Source organism: Hyperolius riggenbachi, chromosome 1 (genome assembly GCF_040937935.1).
Source record: "Hyperolius riggenbachi isolate aHypRig1 chromosome 1, aHypRig1.pri, whole genome shotgun sequence".
Classification (NCBI taxonomy): Eukaryota; Metazoa; Chordata; class Amphibia; order Anura; family Hyperoliidae; genus Hyperolius; species Hyperolius riggenbachi.
Window position 1 is genome coordinate 511,631 of NC_090646.1, and position 23,764 is coordinate 535,394.

The window sequence follows — 23,764 nt, forward strand, 5'->3', positions numbered from 1 at the left end:
GCGGGATCAGAGTCACATGACTCCATACAAAATGGCGGGCTGGGGCTGGAGAACATTGTGGCCATGTAGTGTAGGAGGATCTTGTGTTTCTGCTTAGGGGCAGGATTTTCTTTGGTGGATTCAGCATTAGAAAAACTAGGAATTTTGATAGTATATTTGAGAAGACCCCACACTTCTTTGCTTGCGCCAGTCCATCAGTGATTACCACAAGCCGCCAGACAATCAGATGCATATCATAGAGTTCTCAGTAAGTCAAATATAACAGCTCTTAACCAAGTAGAGTCACAATATCATGGTCAGTGTCCAGCAAACTTCAGATCTGCAGTAGCACATAATGCTTGTAAATGTACGACTCCCCACCTTGCAACATCAAATCCTTCTACACTGTTATCAAAAGTTCAGGACAGCAGATCACGCTAAGCTCACCCACGTCCCAGGCAGAGTATGACACGTACGTCACCAGGTGGGTGGGTGGGATCTACCCATAAGTCTACCCATAGATCACTATCTAAAGTTCTAAACAATGGGCACGGTATGATTTGTTAATCGTTCATGGGAAAGGCAGATCTTGTAGTGAGTGGGCAGAAGAATGCCGGTGTGAGTGCAGAAAGGGGATCGATGTTTGCATGGTTTTGTACTACATCGATTGTAGAAAACTGGTGTTGGCGACATTACGACTGGTTACTGAACAGTTCCTCTGAAATCTGGCAGATATAAGCTGCAAGACTGAAATACTCAACATTCCCTGACTGGTTTTGAGTATAAGTATTATTAGCGGTGGTTGCCCAGCTTAGGTATGACTTGTAAATCGTATTTTCCTGTCTATTTAAGCTCCAGAAATCATCCTGTGCGTTCGCTGGCTTTATTAAAGGTAAGTTTGCAGATATACGGTGTTGTTGTCTCCTCATTTTCTGGATGGGCTCCAGTTTATGGCTACAGGGATGAGAGAGGAGCAGGATTGGCACGTGTAAGCGGGTGTATACTGTGTTTATGGAAATCCTAGTGGGTGGGCAGAGTAATGGCGGGACTATTGGGGGGTCAGAGTCATGGCAAGACTAGTGGGGGGGGGGGGGGCAGAGTCATGGCAGGACTAGTGGGGGGGCAAAGTCATGGCAGGACTAGTGGGGGGGGGGGCAGAGTCATGGCAGGACTAGTGGGGGGGGGCAGAGTCATGGCAGGACTAGTGGGGGGGGAAGAGTCATGGCAGGACTAGTGGGGGGGGGGGGGGGGGGCAGAGTCATGGCAGGACTAGTGGGGGGGCGGCAGAGTCATGGCAGGACTAGTGGAGGGGGGGTCAGAGTCATGGCAGGACTAGTGGGGGGGCAGAGTCATGGCAGGACTAGTGGAGGGGGGGGTCAGAGTCATGGCAGGACTAGTGGAGGGGGGGCAGAGTCATGGCAGGACTAGTAGGGGGGGGGGATCAGAGTCAGGGCGGGACTAGTAGGGGGGGGGGGTCAGAGTCATGGCAGGACTAGTGGGGGGGGCAGAGTCATGGCAGGACTAGTGGGGGGGGGGGTCAGAGTCATGGCGGGACTAGTGGGGGGGGGGGTCAGAGTCATGGCAGGACTAGTGGGGGGGGCAGAGTCATGGCAGGACTAGTAGGGGGGGGGGCAAAGTCATGGCGGGACTAGTGGAGGGGGGGCAGAGTCATGGCAGGACTAGTAGGGGGGGGGATCAGAGTCAGGGCGGGACTAGTAGGGGGGGGGTCAGAGTCATGGCAGGACTAGTGGGGGGGGCAGAGTCATGGCAGGACTAGTGGGGGGGGGATCAGAGTCAGGGCGGGACTAGTAGGGGGGGGGGGTCAGAGTCATGGCAGGACTAGTGGGGGGGGCAGAGTCATGGCAGGACTAGTAGGGGGGGGGCAGAGTCATGGCAGGACTAGTAGGGGGGGGGGATCAGAGTCAGGGCGGGACTAGTAGGGGGGGGGGGGTCAGAGTCATGGCAGGACTAGTGGGGGGGGGCAGAGTCATGGCGGGACTAGTGGGGGGGGGGGGGGTCAGAGTCATGGCAGGACTAGTAGGGGGGGGGACACCAGTGTCATGGTGGGACTAGTAGGGGGGGCAGAGTCATGGCAGGACTAGTGGGGGGGGGGGTCAGAGTCATGGCAGGACTAGTAGGGGGGGGGACACCAGTGTCATGGTGGGACTAGTAGGGGGGGCAGAGTCATGGCAGGACTAGTAGGGGGGGGGATCAGAGTCAGGGCGGGACTAGTAGGGGGGGGGGGTCAGAGTCATGGCAGGACTAGTGGGGGGGGGCAGAGTCATGGTGGGACTAGTGGGGGGGGGGGTCAGAGTCATGGCAGGACTAGTAGGGGGGGGGACACCAGTGTCATGGTGGGACTAGTAGGGGGGGCAGAGTCATGGCAGGACTAGTGGGGGGGGGGGGTCAGAGTCATGGCAGGACTAGTAGGGGGGGGGACACCAGTGTCATGGTGGGACTAGTAGGGGGGGCAGAGTCATGGCAGGACTAGTAGGGGGGGGGGATCAGAGTCAGGGCGGGACTAGTAGGGGGGGGGGGTCAGAGTCATGGCAGGACTAGTGGGGGGGGGCAGAGTCATGGCAGGACTAGTGGGGGGGGGGGGGTCAGAGTCATGGCAGGACTAGTAGGGGGGGGGACACCAGTGTCATGGTGGGACTAGTAGGGGGGGCAGAGTCATGGCAGGACTAGTAGGGGGGGGGGATCAGAGTCAGGGCGGGACTAGTAGGGGGGGGGGGTCAGAGTCATGGCAGGACTAGTGGGGGGGGGCAGAGTCATGGTGGGACTAGTGGGGGGGGGGGTCAGAGTCATGGCAGGACTAGTAGGGGGGGGGACACCAGTGTCATGGTGGGACTAGTAGGGGGGGCAGAGTCATGGCAGGACTAGTAGGGGGGGGGGATCAGAGTCAGGGCGGGACTAGTAGGGGGGGGGGGTCAGAGTCATGGCAGGACTAGTGGGGGGGGGCAGAGTCATGGTGGGACTAGTGGGGGGGGGGGTCAGAGTCATGGCAGGACTAGTAGGGGGGGGGACACCAGTGTCATGGTGGGACTAGTAGGGGGGGCAGAGTCATGGCAGGACTAGTGGGGGGGTCTGTAACTGTGCAACTTTAAAATCTTGTGACTGAATTTTCATAGCACTTTTGCAATTCATTGACCGTTTTTATTCATTCCCTCTCTGGCATCTGGCAGAGATCAGAAATGGCGACATGTTTGTTCATCAAGATTAGAACCATAGAGACATGTTTATTATTTCATCATGTTGAATTTCACGTCAGGGTATCGACAGGAAGTGGTCCTCACAGGTGGGGCATAGGACAGCAATAAGAAATAGTCAAGAGAATCACATGACCAGAAGCAGCTGTGCAGGGAGTTACTAGGAAGCCCTGTGGATGAACTTGCTGCTCGGATTGCGTCTTCCTGCTTTTCTCGCTGGAAGGGGGTGGGGCACAGGCTGAATCCATGGGAGAAGATTGCAGCCTGTAGCACAGACAGTCTGGTGATCTTTATGTGATACGAGGTGATATAAGAGCTTACAGACAGTTACACACAAGCTCTGACACATCTGGGCTAACATATGTGTTTAGAGCTTTTAGCATATGTAGTTCTGTGACTTGGCTGTATGCTGGACCACTCCCTGTGCAGTGATTGTATCAGATGTTTAATCCAGAGATATTTTGCCCCATCTTGGTTTCCTCTCTAGGGTCAGAGCCGGAGAGCAGCACGGCGTATGTGATGGCCGGGTCCTTGTCCGCCGTCTTTGTCCTTCTTCTTCTCGTCATGCTGATCCTGGTGATTGCCTGGAGGATGCGCTCCCCACGGTGAGACCTTATTCCCAGCCCCACGGCAAGCCTACAGAGGCAGTTCCTCACAGGGGTTTGTAATCAGATCGAGAAGGGGAGTCACCTTGTTCAAGCTAACACAAAGCTGTCGCCCCTCAACTCCACTCTGCAAGACTCAGCCACCACTAGCAGTCGTCCGGGACGATACTGATAGACACTACAACAATTCCTACTCTGCTGTCGAGCTGCTCGCACTCAGGACGGCGTTTTACGGATTTTGGGTCAGCCGTGGGCTTTAGGCCAAAGTATGAGAACACCACACACACAATGCAATCTCACACGGTAGCAATGATCAATCCAAGCATACAATCAGGCACTGAACTTGTAACACAATTATACTGCAGTCTCTCTCTAGGAGATGCAAAGCTCTGCTTACTACTCAGGAGACGAGCTTATTAAACACATATTTAATAGTCCAAAAAAGTGGAACAGTGCAGAAAGGAATATATACAAAGATATTTACAAAAACAAAGTAAAAAGGTACAAAAACACGCAGCAAAGCAATTTGCTTATCAAAATAAAAGGAAATAAAACAGAAATCGAACTAAACCAGTGTAAACGTTGTTTGCGGGAGCGTGCAGGTTCTGACCAGAAGTCAGGAAAGCGCTAGCATGTTGCCAGATCAAGTTCTGAATCTTCAACGCTGATTTTTTATAGGAAAAAAAAAAAACAGAACCTGTGGCTACCCAATATTCAGATCTAATTACCTCACATTCTGACATCACAGTTTGTAAAGACCTCTGTAACATCCCAGCTTGCTGTTACATGCAAATTTCTCTGAAATACCCGAGCTCCTTGCATGCTTGATTCCCCCTGTTCAAGGTGTTTTCAGGTGACAATAAGATGCTATATTCCAATGCCCCTACTGGAGGAGGCAGACGTAAGCCCTTCAGCATAGCAGATGAATGTCCAGCGCTCTCCAGAGGAAATTACATACAGTGCATCACATTTACACATTTTACAGACAACATAGTCAAAATGGATTCCCACACAAGATGGCTTCCATGTTCTGTATGCCATCACACTGCGTATATCCTGGCACCAGCTGATCCCAAAATTGGCAAACCCTGGCAGTAGTCGCGTGGGCCTCTATCCAAAAAGGCGCACGGGAATTTGGGTGCCCAGTAATCCTGATATTGCTATTTTACTGTGGCTACACCTAAGCCTACTCTCACACAGTAATAGGACGGGCCAGTGAAAAATGGCGCCCAGCGCCGATAGATAAAAATGGCGCCCCATTCACTTACATTATAAAACAATATTTATCGTTTTAAATGTTAAAAAATGGTGCCGACCTTTTGAACGTAATATATCATTTTAAAACTTTTTTTTTTTGTCCTACCTAAACTGTATTTATCGTTTTAAGCCCTGCTTTGCAGCGGTTTGGAAAATGTCTGCCCGCCGACTTTAACGTTTAATAGCACAGCCCCCTTAAAAGATAGAAACTCTAAGTTTGCAGGGAATGTTAAGAAGAACAGTGGGAGCAAGAGGAACATTTTTTTTTTCAAAAAGACCTTATACTTTTTGAGAAAATCGATTTTAAAGTTCTCCTTCTGACCGTGGGAAAATTAAACGCCCGACGAATTTTGCGGTTAATAGCAAAGCCCCCTTAAATGCCAGAAACACCAAATTTGCAGGAAATGTTAAGAAGAACAGTGGGCCACAGGAAAAAAAGAAAGTCCCAGAGCTCAACTGTGTAGTAATTTCAGTACCAGGGAGTCGACCAGTCAGCACCTGGATCCATCAAGGTGCACATCCATTAGACCAGCACAGAAAGGAAGACTGGGTCTCCACCTGGATTAGTGCAGTTATAGCAAAGTAATATTTATTCCATAGCAACAAAAAGCACACAACGTTTCGGCACTGGGCCTTTGTCAAAAGACCCAGTGCAAGGCCCAGTGCCGAAACGTTGTGTGCTTTTTGTTGCTATGGAATAAATATTACTTTGCTATAACTGCACTAATCCAGGTGGAGACCCAGTCTTCCTTTCTGTGCTGGTCAAGAAGAACAGTGGGAACAAGAGGAAACATTTTTTTTTTTTCAAAAAGACGTTATACTTTTTGAGAAAATCGATTTTAAAAGTTCAAAGAAAAAAACGGATACATTTAAATCCCGTAATGACCAACACTGGAGATTATATCAGCTATATTCACCCACCTTCCATCATCCAAGAAGATGTGTTCCTGACTATTATTGTGTTTATTGTGTGGCTCTATATTTTGATGCTGAAGCTCACCTGAATATGGACATTTTTTTACTGCTGTTATGTTTTCTTGCAGCAAGCTACGACGGTCGTCTGACATCCCTCTGAAGGCTCAGGCTGGACTCGGTAAGCTGACGGTATCGGTTTTATGAATGTATAAGGCGGGGCGGAGGGAGTCATGAGGCAGCCATACACCTGATAGATTGTTTGGAGGAGGATTGATGACTTTTATACATCCAATGAAAGAGGCGGAATATTTACTCGACCTCAGAAATTGTGCTGGATGCGCCAACCCCGACCAACAAATGAACGGTGGATCCGCTCAGATGTCTGTCGTACAACAATGCTTTACTGAAGGACATATCCGTATGCAAAGGCCAAACCACATTACATGAGCTAATAACAGCTTGATCTGATACAACGACAGACGTATAACGTGTATGTACAGCACTTATCAGCGCAGGGCTGGGCGGGGCAACAGCTGGACCAATCAGATTTTGGGTGGTTCCTGGTGTTATATTTATATCTGATGGCCACTCAACCAGTGTCTAACAAGACAGTAATTAGGATGTTATCTACCCATCTTGGGCTGCTTATAAAATGTATGTTTTCTGCCCTTGCCTTGATAAAGAGGACCGGATTGGCCCCGAAAAGGTCATCGGTGTTCGGTCACATGTCTTTAGATGTATGATGGGACAATAAACTTGAACTGTTCCAGATTGGAGCCTGTGTACGGGCCCCTCCTTTGATTGTTTGGGGTGCATACACACATCCAATTCTGACTGGCCAGTTTTGATTGTATGAGAGGCGAACATGCACAATCTGCTGATAGTATTCATACTCCATAGAGGTGGTAAAAGGCCAATCACTGGCAAACCAAAACTGGATGTGTGTAACAGGCTATAGTGTCAACTGTGGAACTGCAAGCGTAACTAACGCAAAGTGTACCTGTATGGAGAAAAATGCCCCTTGGGGTACTCAGCTTGGGAGGGAGGAGCCTCTGGATCCTGGCTAGGCACCTCCCATTCCCCTCCAGCGGCCCATTCCAGAGCTGGCAGCCCTGAAAGCCGGCGGCTGGGGCATGCGCGGTAGAGCGGACCAGATCGGGATTGGCTATTCCCGCCTGAGGCTGATCAGATAAGCTTCCACTGCCCCTGCGCTGGACCGTGGTAGATATATATTTACCTCCCTGGTGTTCAGGGGCTGCCAGTGCTGGATCACTGGGACGGGAGAGCCTCGTTATGATCCAGAGGCCTCCCCCTCCTGAGGTAAGTATCCCCCAGGAGGGTTTTAGTTTCTTGCAGATTTTCGTGAAACATAAAGATGTATTTGTAAATCACTACACAGAGAATTGAATGTGTGCATTAAACACCAAGTGAACACCTGACACAACTGGCTAAGCAAATTTGGCCTGATTGGCTATTCATGAGGCAATGCTAATGCAAATATGCATTTGCTTTCGCATGCCAACTAATGCAGGGTCCATTAAACCAATGCCGCAAAGCGGTTGCCCTGTGGGAATTAGTCCATGCTTCAATAGCACTATCCAGGAGTAGTGGTGCTCAAATAGCCCTTTTTAAAATTCGAGTTTGGTCGAATTCGAATAGTAAATTATTCGAGGTCAGTCGAATATTCGAGTCGAATAATTTTTACTATTCGATTCGACCTCGGACTTCGAGCTCACTATTCGAGTCGGTATTCGAGCTCATTATTCGAGCTGACTATTCGAATTGGCCTTAAATAGCTTCCAACACTTGTTTTGAGGGTGAATGATGCAAGAAACATCTTTTTTTCCAAGTAACAACAGCAAGTGATTATGTGGGGATGTTCCTTTAAAAAAAAAAGGTGGAAAGAGAAGTTGTGTCCAGAATTTTGTTCAGTACTGTATATACTTCTTCTTCTTCTTCTTTATCTTCTATATCTTCTTCTTCTTCTTCTATATCTTCTTCTTCTATATTGTCTTCTTCTTCTTCTTCTTCTTCTTCTTCATCTTCTTCTTCTTCTTCATCTTCTTCATCTTCTTCATCATTATTATTATTATTATTTATTGTATTTATAAAGCGCCAACATATTACTCAGCGCTGAACATTAATTTAGGTTACAGACAATATTTAGGGGTGACATACAGCAATATGACAATACAGGATACAAGAAAACCAGATCACACACCATAGTATGAGTACCAGGTAATGCTTAGTCAGTCACTGGATGGAGCATGGAGATTAGGCAAGTTAGGTTCACTCAGATGCATAGCATGGGTTCACAGTAATGGAGGTGCATGATCAGGTAGGACACAAAAGGAGGATGACCCTGCCCAAAGGCTTACAATCTAGAGGGAGAGGTAAGGACACGAATGGTAGGGGACCAGAGTTCAGCTGTAGGTTTAGAGCACTTGTGAGGGGTAGTAGGCCAGATCGCGTCTATCAAAAAAGGGCGCCTGGAAAAAAGGGCGCGGGGTATAGCCGAAATTGTAAGTTTTAATGCAAAACCATATTTTTCGTTTAAGAGGTTGTAAACGAAAATTTAGTGCTAAATAGGTTAAATAAACGGAAAGGAAATGGCAAAATACCGTCTATAACAACAAACGAATTCTGAAAAAAACATAAAATTGCGTCTATAATAAAAACGATATTTAGACTTGTATTAAGCATAGCAATGCAATGGTAGGTTTTACAGATATTTTACTGTAATTATACCAAACTGTAGGCTCACACAGATTTCTCCCTATCCCTATCCCTAACCCCTAGACCCCTCTTTGTTTAAATATATATAATTTAATAAATTATATATATTACATATATTGTGCTGTAACTATACCTAACCTTACTCTCACACAGAGCCCTCCCTGTACCTATCCCTAACCCCTAGACCCCCCTGGTGGTGCCTAACCCTAAGACCCCCCTGGTGGTGCCTAACCCTAAGACCCCCCCGGTAGTGCCTAACCCTAAGACCTCCCTGGTGGTGCCTAACCCTAAGACCCCCCTGGTGGTGCCTAACCCTAAGACCCCCCTGGTGGTGCCTAACCCTAAGACCCCCCCGGTTGGTGCCTAACCCTAAAACCCCCCTGGTGGTGCCTAACCCTAAGACCTCCCTGGTGGTGCCTAACCCTAAGACCCCCCTGGTGGTGCCTAACCCTAAGACCCCCCTGGTGGTGCCTAACCCTAAGACCCCCCCGGTTGGTGCCTAACCCTAAAACCCCCCTGGTGGTGCCTAACCCTAAGACCCCCCTGGTGGTGCCTAACCCTAAGACCCCCCTGGTAGTGCCTAACCCTAAGACCCTCCTGGTGGTGCCTAACCCTAAGACCCCCCTGGTGGTGCCTAACCCTAAGACCCCCCCGGTTGGTGCCTAACCCTAAAACCCCCCTGGTGGTGCCTAACCCTAAGACCCCCCTGGTGGTGAGTAACCCTAAGACCCCCCTGGTGGTGAGTAACCCTAAGACCCCCCTGGTGGTGCCTAACCCTAAGACCCCCCCGGTTGGTGCCTAACCCTAAGAGACCCCCCTGGTGGTGCCTAACCCTAACCACCCCCTGGTTGCCTATATTATACTGTAACTATACCTAACCCTCCCTGTACCTATCCCTAACCCCTAGACCCCCTGGAAATGCCTAAACCTAACCATCCCCACCGCACAAACAGTCTAAACACATATAAACAATAATATATTTAATCCTTAAAATACTTCTCTACAAATAACATGTATAAAATAATTTATCTTCTCTACAAATAACTTGAATAAAATAAAATAATGTATATATTTGTAATAGAATAAATAGCCTTAAAATCACATATACATTAATATTCTAAATAGAGAAAAGTATATATAAATATATACAATACAATAGATAGCCTTACAATCATGTACGCATTAGAAAACTTAAAATAACAGTAATATTAAAAGCGATATTTTATTAACTATAATCAACGCATTATAAGAGTAAAAACAAAGTTAATACCAAAAGCGATGTATTTCTAATACAATAAGGTTGAAAATGGTATTTAAGCATTATACATATGAAAACAAATTTTTAAATGATCAAAGAAGTGTAAACGAAAATGTAGTTCTTATACTTTTGTAAGCGAAATTTTAAAACTAAAAAATAAGTTGAAACTGATATAAGCGAAATTTAAAAACGAAAAAATAAGTATAACACAAACTCAAAACGAACTTGTAAACGATATTTGTTATAAACCTTATTTTGTAAACGAAAACTTTTGTTAACACGATCCCTGTAACCGCTATTTCTCGGGCGCCCTTTTTTCCTGCCGGGCGCCGAATAGCCGATATTTTGCATTGCAGTCTATGGCGGCGCCCTTTTTGTCCACTATCCCTGTGCGCCCTTTTTTACTAGCCCGGGCCAGATCATCTTCTTCTTCTTCTTCTTCATCTTCTTCTTCTTCATCTTCTTCATCTTCTTCTTCTTCATCTTCTTCTTCTTCATCTTCTTCTTCATCTTCTTCATCTTCTTCATCTTCTTCTTCATCTTCTTCTTCTTCTTCTTCATCATCTTCTTCTTCTTCATCTTCTTCATCTTCATTTTCTTCTTCTTCTTCATCTTCTTCATCTTCTTCTTCATTTTCTTCTTCTTCATCTTCTTCTTCTTCTCCTTCTTCTTCTTCTTCTTCATCTTCATCTTCTTCATCTTCTTCTTCTTCATCTTCTTCATCTTCTTCTATATCGTCTTCTTCTTCACTTATTTCTCTTTGTAGGTAAAAAGGGAAAGAAGAGATGCTGGCACAGCAAGCCGTCTACCATCCAGGGAGGAGGGGGGGTACAAAGGCAACACAATCCAATACAGAAGTGTATGTGTCAAGCGCCATGCATTCTCAGCGTGCTCAGGCCAAAGTGATCTGTAAACATGGAGGAGAGAGGAAACAAAGCGCCGGCACTGCTGTCAAACACATTTATTCATGGCAGGATGGATAAAAACGCATATGTCCATGCAAGAATTTGTATAAAAAACACATACCGTTGGTATCAAATTGGAAGAAGCGGTGGGTGCAAAAGGTGGTGGTGGTGCGGTGCCTGACGGCCGTTTCGCGCTATTTGCGCTTCTACGGAGGCTGCCTCCGTAGAAGCGCAAATAGCGCGAAACGGCGGTCAGGCACCGCACCACCACCACCTTTTGCACCCACCGCTTCTTCCAATTTGATACCAACGGTATGTGTTTTTTATACAAATTCTTGCATGGACATATGCGTTTTTATCCATCCTGCCATGAATAAATGTGTTTGACAGCAGTGCCGGCGCTTTGTTTCCTCTCTCCTCCATGTTTACTTATTTCTCTTTTCAATTTTTTTTTTTAAAGAAATGCAGCTATTTTTGAGCGTAACAAATAGCTGGTGGCGCACGCATGTTGGAAGCGCCATTGTATGTGCTCCCTGGCAGTGGAAACACACAGACAGCAGTAGGTAAATTCAGCAGCAGGAGGAGGAGGATGAGTGTGTGGCAGCAGGCAGTCAATGAGGCAGGCAGCGTGACATAATAGCCCTGGTACCTAGCGGTGATACCAGGGCTGTAAATAAACACAGCAGGCAGGAGGTCCCAGACAGCGGTCGTGCAGCCCACATCGTGTCCAATACACAACTGGGACAACACAGTTTTCAACCCGGGCACCTCAGAAAAATTAAACCTTTTTTTTTTTTTTTAATGGTTTTTTGGTTTTGTTTGTACAACCAATTACACAGATATATAGCTATTGTTTGACGTAATAGCTGGTGGCAGAGTGGCAGCAGAAGGTAATTCTGTGTACCCTGGCAGTGGGAAACACAGACCGACAGCAGCAGTAGCAGGTGGAATGGAGGAGTAATGTGAGCAGCTATTGTTTGACGTAATAGCTGGTGGCAGTGTGGCAGCAGAAGGTAATTCTGTGTACCCAGGCAGTGGGAAACACAGACAGACAGCAGCAGCAGGAGGAATGGAGGAGTAGTGTGAGTGTGGCAGCAGGCAGGCAGCGTGACATAATAGCCCTGGTACCTAGCGGTGATACCAGGGCTGTAAATAAACACAACAGGAGGTCCCAGACAGCGGTCGTGCAGCCCACATCGTGTCCAATACACAACTGGGACAACACAGTTTTCAACCCGGGCACCTCAGAAAAATTAAACCTTTTTTTTTTTTTTTAATGGTTTTTTGGTTTTGTTTGTAGAACCAATTACACAGATATATAGCTATTGTTTGACGTAATAGCTGGTGGCAGAGTGGCAGCAGAAGGTAATTATGTGTACCCTGGCAGTGGGAAACACAGACCGACAGCAGCAGCAGCAGGAGGAATGGAGGAGTAATGTGAGCAGCTATTGTTTGACGTAATAGCTGGTGGCAGTGTGGCAGCAGAAGGTAATTCTGTGTACCCTGGCAGTGGGAAACACAGACAGACAGCAGCAGCAGGAGGAATGGAGGAGTAGTGTGAGTGTGGCAGCAGGCAGGCAGCGTGACATAATAGCCCTGGTACCTAGCGGTGATACCAGGGCTGTAAATAAACACAACAGGAGGTCCCAGACAGCGGTCGTGCAGCCCACATCGTGTCCAATACACAACTGGGAAAACACAGTTTTCAACCCGGGCACCTCAGAAAAATTAAACCTTTTTTTTTTTAATGGTTTTGTAGTTTTGGTTTTACAACCAATTACACAGATATATAGCTATTGTTTGACGTAATAGCTGGTGGCAGTGTGGCAGCAGAAGGTAATTCTGTGTACCCTGGCAGTGGGAAACACAGACCGACAGCAGCAGCAGCAGGAGGAATGGAGGAGTAATGTGAGCAGCTATTGTTTGACGTAATAGCTGGTGGCAGTGTGGCAGCAGAAGGTAATTCTGTGTACCCTGGCAGTGGGAAACACAGACAGACAGCAGCAGCAGGAGGAATGGAGGAGTAGTGTGAGTGTGGCAGCAGGCAGGCAGCGTGACATAATAGCCCTGGTACCTAGCGGTGATACCAGGGCTGTAAATAAACACAACAGGAGGTCCCAGACAGCGGTCGTGCAGCCCACATCGTGTCCAATACACAACTGGGACAACACAGTTTTCAACCCGGGCACCTCAGAAAAATTAAACCTTTTTTTTTTTTTTTTAATAGTTTTTTGGTTTTGTTTGTACAACCAATTACACAGATATATAGCTATTGTTTGACGTAATAGCTGGTGGCAGAGTGGCAGCAGAATGTAATTCTGTGTACCCTGGCAGTGGGAAACACAGACCGACAGCAGCAGCAGCAGGAGGAATGGAGGAGTAATGTGAGCAGCTATTGTTTGACGTAATAGCTGGTGGCAGTGTGGCAGCAGAAGGTAATTCTGTGTACCCTGGCAGTGGGAAACACAGACAGACAGCAGCAGCAGGAGGAATGGAGGAGTAGTGTGAGTGTGGCAGCAGGCAGGCAGCGTGACATAATAGCCCTGGTACCTAGCGGTGATACCAGGGCTGTAAATAAACACAACAGGAGGTCCCAGACAGCGGTCGTGCAGCCCACATCGTGTCCAATACACAACTGGGACAACACAGTTTTCAACCCGGGCACCTCAGAAAAATTAAACCTTTTTTTTTTTTAATGGTTTTGTAGTTTTGGTTTTACAACCAATTACACAGATATATAGCTATTGTTTGACGTAATAGCTGGTGGCAGAGTGGCAGCAGAAGGTAATTCTGTGTACCCTGGCAGTGGGAAACACAGACAGACAGCAGAAGGGCAGTACACAGCAGCCCACTGTAGTTGTAAAATGTGTGGCTGCAGGTGACGTAATAGTCAAAGTGAACCAGGCTGGCTTAGTGAGCAGGAGCCAGGAGGTGGTAAAGGGTGGTAAGGCACATTAACGATGGTTCTAAGTTCCGGCAGCCAGTTCATGTCCCCCTCTCGCCGACAACAGGGGCCAGGAACTCGCCTTCCACCCACGCCTGGTTCATCTTGAGAAACGTCAGTCTGTCCACAGACTTGTGAGACAGACGTGAGCGTTTCTCGGTGACCACGCCACCAGCTGCACTGAAGCAGCGCTCGGACAGCACGCTGGAAGGGGGGCAGGACAGCACTTCCAGGGCGTACTGCGCCAGCTCGCTCCAGATCTCCAGGCGCTTGACCCAATACTCCATGGGATCAACAGGGGCATCGCTGTCAAGCCCGCTGTAGGACCCCATGTAGTCAGCCACCATGCGGGTCAGGCGCTGGCTGTGACCGGAGGAGGATGCTGCTGCATGCACCTCCTCTCTAGTCACTGCTGCCAGAGCCTCTACAGTCCTGTAGAGCTCGTGGCTGAGAGACAGCAGGTCTGTGGGGCGCTTGCTGCTGGATGCAGGCACCTGCTGCTGCCTCTGTGCTGGCTGCTGGACAGTGGGGATGGAAGGCTGGGGGAAGGCTTCCTCCAAGCGCTCAACAAGGGCCTGCTGCAAGCTCCTTATTTGTTGCGCTGGGTCTCCTCCTGCAGGCGGCAGGAACTGGCTCAACTTCCCCTTGAGGCGTGGGTCCAACATCATGCTGATCCAGATGTCCTCCCTCTGCTTTATCTGGATCACCCTGGGGTCCTTGCGCAGGCACGCCAGCATGTGCGCTGCCATTGGGAAGAGGCGGGCCACGTGTGCTGGCACATCGATGGCAGTGCTGTCCTCATCCTCCTCCTCTGCCTCGTCAGCCTCATCCTCTCTCCACCCCCGCACCAACTCAGCTGCACTGTGCTGCTCCCCCTCATCAGCAGCAAGGTCAGGGACCTCCACCAAGTCCTCCTCCTCCTCCCCCTCAGAGGTGGACTGTGCAGCTGCTTGCCGCTCCTGCTGGTCCAAGGCTGCCGCTCCCTGTTCCAGCAAAGCATCGAGGGCCCTGTTCAGCAGACAAACCAGGGGCACCCACTCGCAGACCATAGCATGGTCCCTGCTCACCATGCTAGTGGCCTGCAGAAAGGGAGCCAGCACTAAGCACACCTGCTGCATGTGCCTCCAGTCATCATCGGGGACGATGGACGGGATGTTGCTGGTCTTGTCCCTTCTCTGAGCGGCGGAAACAGTGGCCAGGGCAAGGTACTGGTTGACAGCGTGCTTCTGTTCAACCAGACGCTCCAACATCGCCAGGGTGGAGTTCCAGCGAGTCGGAACGTCAAGGATCAGCCGATGGCGTGGCAGCTCCAGCTCCTTTTGCACGTCTTCCAGGCTCGCACAGGCTGCAGCCGAGCGCCAGAAGTGACGCACAACGTTCCTTGCCGTTTCCAGCAGTTCGCCCATCCCCTGGTAGGTGCGCAAGAACTTTTGCACCACCAGGTTCAGCACGTGGGCAAGACAGGGGATGTGGGTCAGGTTTCCCCTGTCTATTGCGGCAACCAGATTGGCCCCATTGTCGGCCACCACCTCTCCGACTCTGAGGCCTCTGGGGGTCAGCCAAATCCTCTCCTGCTCCTGGAGTTTGGCCAACACATGTGTTGCCGTCAGCTTGGTCTTCCCAAGGCTGACCAACTGCAGCAGCGCTTGGCAGTGGCGGGCCTTCACGCTGCTGCTGAGGCGGGGGGTTTGGCCAGGTGTGCCGGAGGATGGCAGAGGATCGGAGGAACCTGCTGCAGTTCCCCTGACCCTGCGGGGGGGCACCACCCACTGTGTTGCTGCTGCTGTGCCCGCTGCTGCTCTCCCATCCTCACCCCCTTCCACCAAGCTGACCCAGTGGACAGTGAAAGGCAGGTAGCGGCCTGTCCCGAAGTGGCTGCTCCAGGAGTCCATGGTGACGTGGACCCTTTCACCAACCGCGTGCTCCAGCCCTCGCTCCACATTGGCCATCACAAAGCGGTGCAGTGCAGGAATGGCCTTGCGGGCGAAAAAGTGTCTGCTGGGGAGCTGCCAGTCTGGGGCTGCACAAGCAAGCAGCGCACGCATGTCGCTCCCCTCCTGCACGAGCGTGTACGGCAGGAGTTGGGAGCACATGGCCCGTGCCAGCAAGCCGTTCAGCTGCCGCACGCGACGGCTGCTGGGAGGCAGAGCCCTAACCACCCCCTGGAAGGACTCGCTCAAAAGGCTCTGGCGTGGCCTTTTGCTAGCACGGGAATCAGCAGACACAGCAGAGGAGGCCACTGAGGACTGGCTGCCAGAACAGGCCTCAGTGTCGGCGGCAGGAGTTGCAGAGGGGGGAGGAGCAGTGCGTTTCCGCACTCCTGCTGGTGCTGCTGGAGGAGCAGGAGGGCGGGTGGCTGCTGTTGCTGCTGCTGCTGAAGGCTGTGCAGTGATGGGTGTGGTGCCACTGCCAGCACCAGATGCCTTCAGCCTCTGGAACTCCTCATGCTGGTGGAAATGTTTCGCAGCAAGGTGGTTGATGAGCGAGCTGGTGCTGAACTTTAAGGGGTCTGCACCTCTGCTCAACTTCCGCTGACAGTGGTTGCAAGTGGCGTACTTGCTGTACACTGTGGGCATGGTGAAAAAGCGCCAGATTGGTGACAAAAACAACCCCCTACGGCATGGAACCGCTGCTGCCTGTCTCCCTGTGGTGGTTGGGGGGGGGGGGCTTGGGTGCGGCTGGTGGTGGTACTGGCAGATGCTGCTGCTGCTGCTGCTGAGCCTGAGACACCAGCAGGCTGTGGGACCTGCCTACTGCTGCCAATGCTTGCAATGATGCGCCTCCTTGCAAGGCCCACTAGCGCATCCTCCTCCTCCTCCTCAGAGCTGCTGATGACGACATCCCCTGGAGGTGGTGGCACCCAGTCTCTGTCTGTCACCGTGTCATCATCATCCTCCCCCTCCTGAAACATGTCCTGCTGGGATGATGATCCCCCAAACTCCTCTCCTGATGCATGGATGGGCTGCTTGACTGTCGCCACAGTCTTGCTGTCCAATCCCTCATCCCCCAAAGTGCCCATCAGCATCTCCTCCTTAAAATCGCCAACAACAGCAGACAATACCCTGATGGTGCCTGGGGTCAAAAGACTGCTGAGTGACAGGTCGGCGACTGACGGTGAACTGGCCTCCTCCCCAGGCCCTGCTGGGCGGCTGCTGCGAACAGGGGTGGTGGTGGTGGTGGTGGTGGTGGTGAGGGTGGAGGCCTCGGATGCAGAGCTGATGGCGGGCTGCTCATCCTCCGTCATCAGTTGCACCACAGTGTCTGCATCCTTTTCCTCAATGGGACGTTTCCGACCCGGCTGGAGGAAAATCGGAGCAGGTGCTACACGCTGCTGCTGCTGTGTCTCTGCAGCGTGAGTTGCAGATGCTCCTGCTGGGCGGCGCCCAAGGCGTCCACGGCCAGTGGCTATGGGAGGAATGTTAGCCACTGACGCTGCTGCTGCTGCTGCGGAACTGTGCATGGTGGCGCGGCCGCGCCCGCGGCTTGCCACAATGCTGCTCACTCTCCTCCTGATTCCCTTGCTGCCCTTCCCCTTGCCCAAACCGCGCTGGCTGCCACTTCCAGACATCTTCGATGTTTTGGGCGTAAACACAAAAGTTTTTGAAAAGGGCGGGTGAGTTGACTGAGTGAGTGTCCCGACTCCCTAGTACAGTATGTAAGTAGTAACAGTCAGGAAGTACAACTAGCAGTTACAATAATCACAAGGAAATAGAGTGTGTGTACACTACAGACAGTGAGTGCACGCACGCGCAAACACGCGCAGGAGCTGGCCTATGAACAGAGACTGAGTGAGTGTCCCTAGTACAGTAAGTAAGTAGTAACAGTCAGGAAGTACAACTAGCAGTTACAATTATCAGTAGTAATCACAAGGAAATAGAGTGTGTGTACACTACAGACAGTGAGTGCACGCACGCGCAAACACGCGCAGGAGCTGGCCTATGAACAGAGACTGAGTGAGTGTCCCTAGTACAGTAAGTAAGTAGTAACAGTCAGGAAGTACAACTAGCAGTTACAATTATCAGTAGTAATCACAAGGAAATAGAGTGTGTGTACACTACAGACAGTGAGTGCACGCACGCGCAAACACGCGCAGGAGCTGGCCTATGAACAGAGACTGAGTGAGTGTCCCTAGTACAGTAAGTAAGTAGTAACAGTCAGGAAGTACAACTAGCAGTTACAATAATCACAAGGAAATAGAGTGTGTGTACACTACAGACAGTGAGTGCACGCACGCGCAAACACGCGCAGGAGCTGGCCTATGAACAGAGACTGAGTGAGTGTCCCTAGTACAGTAAGTAAGTAGTAACAGTCAGGAAGTACAACTAGCAGTTACAATTATCAGTAGTAATCACAAGGAAATAGAGTGTGTGTACACTACAGACAGTGAGTGCACGCACGCGCAAACACGCGCAGGAGCTGGCCTATGAACAGAGACTGAGTGAGTGTCCCTAGTACAGTAAGTAAGTAGTAACAGTCAGGAAGTACAACTAGCAGTTACAATTATCAGTAGTAATCACAAGGAAATAGAGTGTGTGTACACTACAGACAGTGAGTGCACGCACGCGCAAACACGCGCAGGAGCTGGCCTATGAACAGAGACTGAGTGAGTGTCCCTAGTACAGTAAGTAAGTAGTAACAGTCAGGAAGTACAACTAGCAGTTACAATTATCAGTAGTAATCACAAGGAAATAGAGTGTGTGTACACTACAGACAGTGAGTGCACGCACGCGCAAACACGCGCAGGAGCTGGCCTATGAACAGAGACTGAGTGAGTGTCCCTAGTACAGTAAGTAAGTAGTAACAGTCAGGAAGTACAACTAGCAGTTACAATTATCAGTAGTAATCACAAGGAAATAGAGTGTGTGTACACTACAGACAGTGAGTGCACGCACGCGCAAACACGCGCAGGAGCTGGCCTATGAACAGTGACTGAGTGAGTGTCCCTAGTACAGTAAGTAAGTAGTAACAGTCAGGAAGTACAACTAGCAGTTACAATTATCAGTAGTAATCACAAGGAAATAGAGTGTGTGTACACTACAGACAGTGAGTGCACGCACGCGCAAACACGCGCAGGAGCTGGCCTATGAACAGAGACTGAGTGAGTGTCCCTAGTACAGTAAGTAAGTAGTAACAGTCAGGAAGTACAACTAGCAGTTACAATTATCAGTAGTAATCACAAGGAAATAGAGTGTGTGTACACTACAGACAGTGAGTGCACGCACGCGCAAACACGCGCAGGAGCTGGCCTATGAACAGAGACTGAGTGAGTGTCCCTAGTACAGTAAGTAAGTAGTAACAGTCAGGAAGTACAACTAGCAGTTACAATTATCAGTAGTAATCACAAGGAAATAGAGTGTGTGTACACTACAGACAGTGAGTGCACGCACGCGCAAACACGCGCAGGAGCTGGCCTATGAACAGAGACTGAGTGAGTGTCCCTAGTACAGTAAGTAAGTAGTAACAGTCAGGAAGTACAACTAGCAGTTACAATTATCAGTAGTAATCACAAGGAAATAGAGTGTGTGTACACTACAGACAGTGAGTGCACGCACGCGCAAACACGCGCAGGAGCTAGCCTATGAACAGTGACTGAGTGAGTGTCCCTACTACAGTAAGTAAGTAGTAACTGTCAGGAAGTAGAATTTACAATAATCAATCAGTAATCAGAAGGAAATAGAGTGTGTGTACAGTACACAGACAGTGAGTGCACACACACACGCAGGAGCTAGTAGCCTATGAACAGTGACAGTGAGTGTCCTAGTACAGTTACAGTATATAACTATTCAGAAGGAAATAGAGTGTGTGTACACAGACAGTGAGTGCAAGCACACGCAGGAGCTAGTAGCCTATGAACAGTGACAGTGAGTGTCCTAGTACAATTACAGTATATAACTATTCAGAAGGAAATAGAGTGTGTGTACAGTACACAGACAGTGAGTGTGCAAGCACACGCAGGAGCTAGCCTATGAACAGTGACAGTCAGTGAGTGTCCTAGTACAGTTACAGTATATAACTATTCAGAAGGAAATAGAGTGTGTGTACACAGACAGTGAGTGCAAGCACACGCAGGAGCTAGTAGCCTATGAACAGTGACAGTGAGTGTCCTAGTACAGTTACAGTATATAACTATTCAGAAGGAAATAGAGTGTGTGTACACAGACAGTGAGTGCAAGCACACGCAGGAGCTAGTAGCCTATGAACAGTGACAGTCAGTGAGTGTCCTAGTACAGTTACAGTATATAACTATTCAGAAGGAAATTGAGTGTGTGTACAGTACACAGACAGTGAGTGAGTGCACGCACACGCAGGAGCTAGTAGCCCATGAACAGTGACAGTCAGTGAGTGTCCTAGTACAGTTACAGTATATAACTATTCAGAAGGAAATAGAGTGTGTGTACACAGACAGTGAGTGAGTGCACGCACACGCAGGAGCTAGTAGCCTATGAACAGTGACTGACAGTCAGTGAGTGTCCTAGTACAGTTACAGTATATAACTATTCAGAAGGAAATAGAGTGTGTGTACAGTACACAGACAGTGAATGCACGCACACGCAGGAGCTAGTAGCCTATGAACAGTGACAGTCAGTGAGTGTCCTAGTACAGTTACAGTATATAACTATTCAGAAGGAAATAGAGTGTGTGTACAGTACACAGACAGTGAGTGCACACACACACGCAGGAGCTAGTAGCCTATGAACAGTGACAGTGAGTGTCCTAGTACAGTTACAGTATATAACTATTCAGAAGGAAATAGAGTGTGTGTACACAGACAGTGAGTGCAAGCACACGCAGGAGCTAGCCTATGAACAGTGACAGTCAGTGAGTGTCCTAGTACAGTTACAGTATATAACTATTCAGAAGGAAATAGAGTGTGTGTACACAGACAGTGAGTGCAAGCACACGCAGGAGCTAGTAGCCTATGAACAGTGACAGTGAGTGTCCTAGTACAGTTACAGTATATAACTATTCAGAAGGAAATAGAGTGTGTGTACACAGACAGTGAGTGCACGCACACGCAGGAGCTAGTAGCCTATGAACAGTGACAGTCAGTGAGTGTCCTAGTACAGTTACAGTATATAACTATTCAGAAGGAAATAGTGTGTGTACACAGACAGTGAGTGCACGCACACGCAGGAGCTAGTAGCCTATGAACAGTGACAGTGAGTGTCCTAGTACAGTTACAGTATATAACTATTCAGAAGGAAATAGAGTGTGTGTACAGTACACAGACAGTGAGTGCACGCACACGCAGGAGCTAGTAGCCTATGAACAGTGACAGTGAGTGTCCTAGTACAGTTACAGTATATAACTATTCAGAAGGAAATAGAGTGTGTGTACACAGACAGTGAGTGCAAGCACACGCAGGAGCTAGCCTCTGAACAGTGACAGTGAGTGTCCTAGTACAGTTACAGTATATAACTACAATACAAAATACGATCACTTAGTACTAGTAAAGGACAGCAGAAATACTGTCTAATACTATCTAATACTGTCTAATACTGTCTAATACTAATGAGAAATAAACTAACAGAGGACAGGAGGACAGCTGCCCACACAGGCAGGCCCTGAGGCCTAAAGCTGTAAGCTTGCCTGCAGCAGCTGGCCTGTCTCTATGTAACACAAAAGCTACTAACTAAAATACAATGTCTATCTAACTAACAACAATATAGGTGTGTATAGGAGGTGTATGTGAGCAAAAACGCTAGGTAAATGACCACAATAGAGCTCTTGCTAAGCCAAAGCACAAAGGAGCAACTCTCTCTCTATGCAAGTCTCAGGCAAGGACGGAGAAATGGAACATGGCGGCCGCTATTTATAGGGTAGGGGCTGGCCAGGGTCCCCCTCTGTGATTGGCTGCCGTCAGAGGGCCTGGGAGCCCTCTGATTGGCTCTAAGGACATCAATCTGGGCTATGACGCTATTCGAGCTCGGTATTCGAGCTCGAATAGCGCCGTTTGTTCGAATAGCTCGAATAGTGAATGGGCTATTCGCGTTTACTCGAATAGCCCATTCGAATAGCTACAGCTATTCGGAGCTCGAATACCGAGCTCGAATAGCTGAAAAAGAGCTCGAATATTCGAGCTACTCGAATATTCGAGCTCTGCTGAGCACCACTGTCCAGGAGCGCCACGAGGAGGCTTCCCAATGCCCCCAATGGGAAGCCTCCTCGTGGCGCCCCTGGATAGTGCTGTGTAGCATGAACTAATTCCCGCAGGGCGATTGTTTTGCGGTTTTGGTTTTTGACCCTGCATATTTAGGCATGCGAAAGCAAATGCATATTTGCATGAGCAATGTCTCGTGATTAGCCAATAGGCCAAATTTGCAAAGCCAGATTTGTCAGGTTCACTTGGTTGATGCACACATTTTCTCTCTGTTGTAATTAGTTAAAGATGTATTTGTGAAGCGGCCCCATCGCTGTACATTCCGGTAACAATCTTTTCTCTCGCAGGCAGGAAGAAAAATATCCCCGTGGAGGACTTGCTGGAAGTTGTGAAACGTTTCCGGAGGGAGGAGATAGCGGAATGTGAGGAGGAGGAGGACAATTCTGAGATGCCACCCTTAGGGCGGTACCTGGAATATACGGTGAGGAATCCATACAGGACCTGATAACTGCCACCTGTCAGTACATACTGCTCTCTAACACTGGGTTGCCTGTCAGTACATACTGCTCTCTAACACTGGGTTGCCTGTCAGTACATACTGCTCTCTAACACTGGGTTGCCTGTCAGTACATACTGCTCTCTAACACTGGGTTGCCTGTCAGTACATACTGCTCTCTAACACTGGGTTGCCTGTCAGTACATACTGCTCTCTAACACTGGGTTGCCTGTCAGTACATACTGCTCTTTAACAGTGGGTTGCCTGTCAGTACATACTGCTCTCTAACAGTGGGTTGCCTGTCAGTACATACTGCTCTCTAACAGTGGATGCAAATCCAGAATATGTAGAAAAAGAAGGTGCACAGGGCTACTTCACTGGGCTCCCCCGGAGTGCTCCAGACCAAATCACAGTTCCATTCAGCCACATACTTAAAGTTCCTCGGTCCTGAGGAAGCACTCGTTTGAGGAGTGCGAAACAGCTGTCGACTTTCTTGTGCATGCTTGTCCTCCTCTCCTAGCAACTGTAGCTGTTGTATCTTTTGCATACAATTTTTAATACTTTTTCCAATAAAGGCGTTTTTACACTGGATGTGCCCACCGCTTTCAAATTTAAGTATTTTGCTCTCTAACAGTGGGTTGCCTGTCAGTACATACTGCTCTCTAACAGTGGGTTGCCTGTCAGTACATACTGCTCTCTAACACTGGGTTGCCTGTCAGTACATACTGCTCTCTAACAGTGGGTTGCCTGTCAGTACATACTGCTCTCTAACAGTGGGTTGCCTGTCAGTACATACTGCTCTCTAACAGTGGGTTGCCTGTCAATACATACTGCCCCTGTCAGTACATAGTGCCCTCTAACAGTGCTCCTGTCTGTACATACTGCCCTCTAACGGTGGGTTGCCTGTCAATACATACTGCCCCTGTCAGTACATACTGCCCTCTAACAGTGGGTCACCTGTCAGTACATACTGCTCTCTAACAGTGGGTCACCTGTCAGTACATACTGTCCCTGTCAGTACATACTGCCCTCTAATGCTGTGCATCTGTCAGTACATACTGCCCTCTAATGGTAAATCATCTTGTAAATCACAATTTCTTTATATTGATCTCTATATCTCTCTGCAGGAGATCCCGGCTGGTCTGGGGGGATCCTGTGCCCACTCCTGGGGACCCCCTGTACAGATCCCCCATTTCTGTATATTGATCTCTATATCTCTCTGCAGGAGATCCCGGCTGGTCTGGGGGGATCCTGTGCCCGCTCCTGGGGACCCCCTGTACAGATCCCCCATTTCTGTATATTGATCTCTATATCTCTCTGCAGGAGATTCCGGCTGGTCTGGGGGGATCCTGTGCCCGC

At 49.1% G+C, this 23,764-nt stretch overlaps 1 protein-coding gene across 3 annotated transcripts in view; it reads left to right on the forward strand.

Moving 5' to 3' along the window:
- LOC137562144 (receptor-type tyrosine-protein phosphatase kappa-like) overlaps positions 1–23,764 on the forward strand; it is a 374,827-nt gene that overhangs the window by 278,019 nt on the left and 73,044 nt on the right. For all 3 annotated transcript variants that reach the window (XM_068273487.1, XM_068273479.1, XM_068273493.1), the window contains exons 16-19: positions 832–871; positions 3,676–3,793; positions 6,094–6,143; positions 22,257–22,390. In XM_068273487.1, the coding sequence (XP_068129588.1) occupies positions 832–871; positions 3,676–3,793; positions 6,094–6,143; positions 22,257–22,390 (342 nt within the window). The remainder of the gene's footprint in view (positions 1–831; positions 872–3,675; positions 3,794–6,093; positions 6,144–22,256; positions 22,391–23,764) is intronic.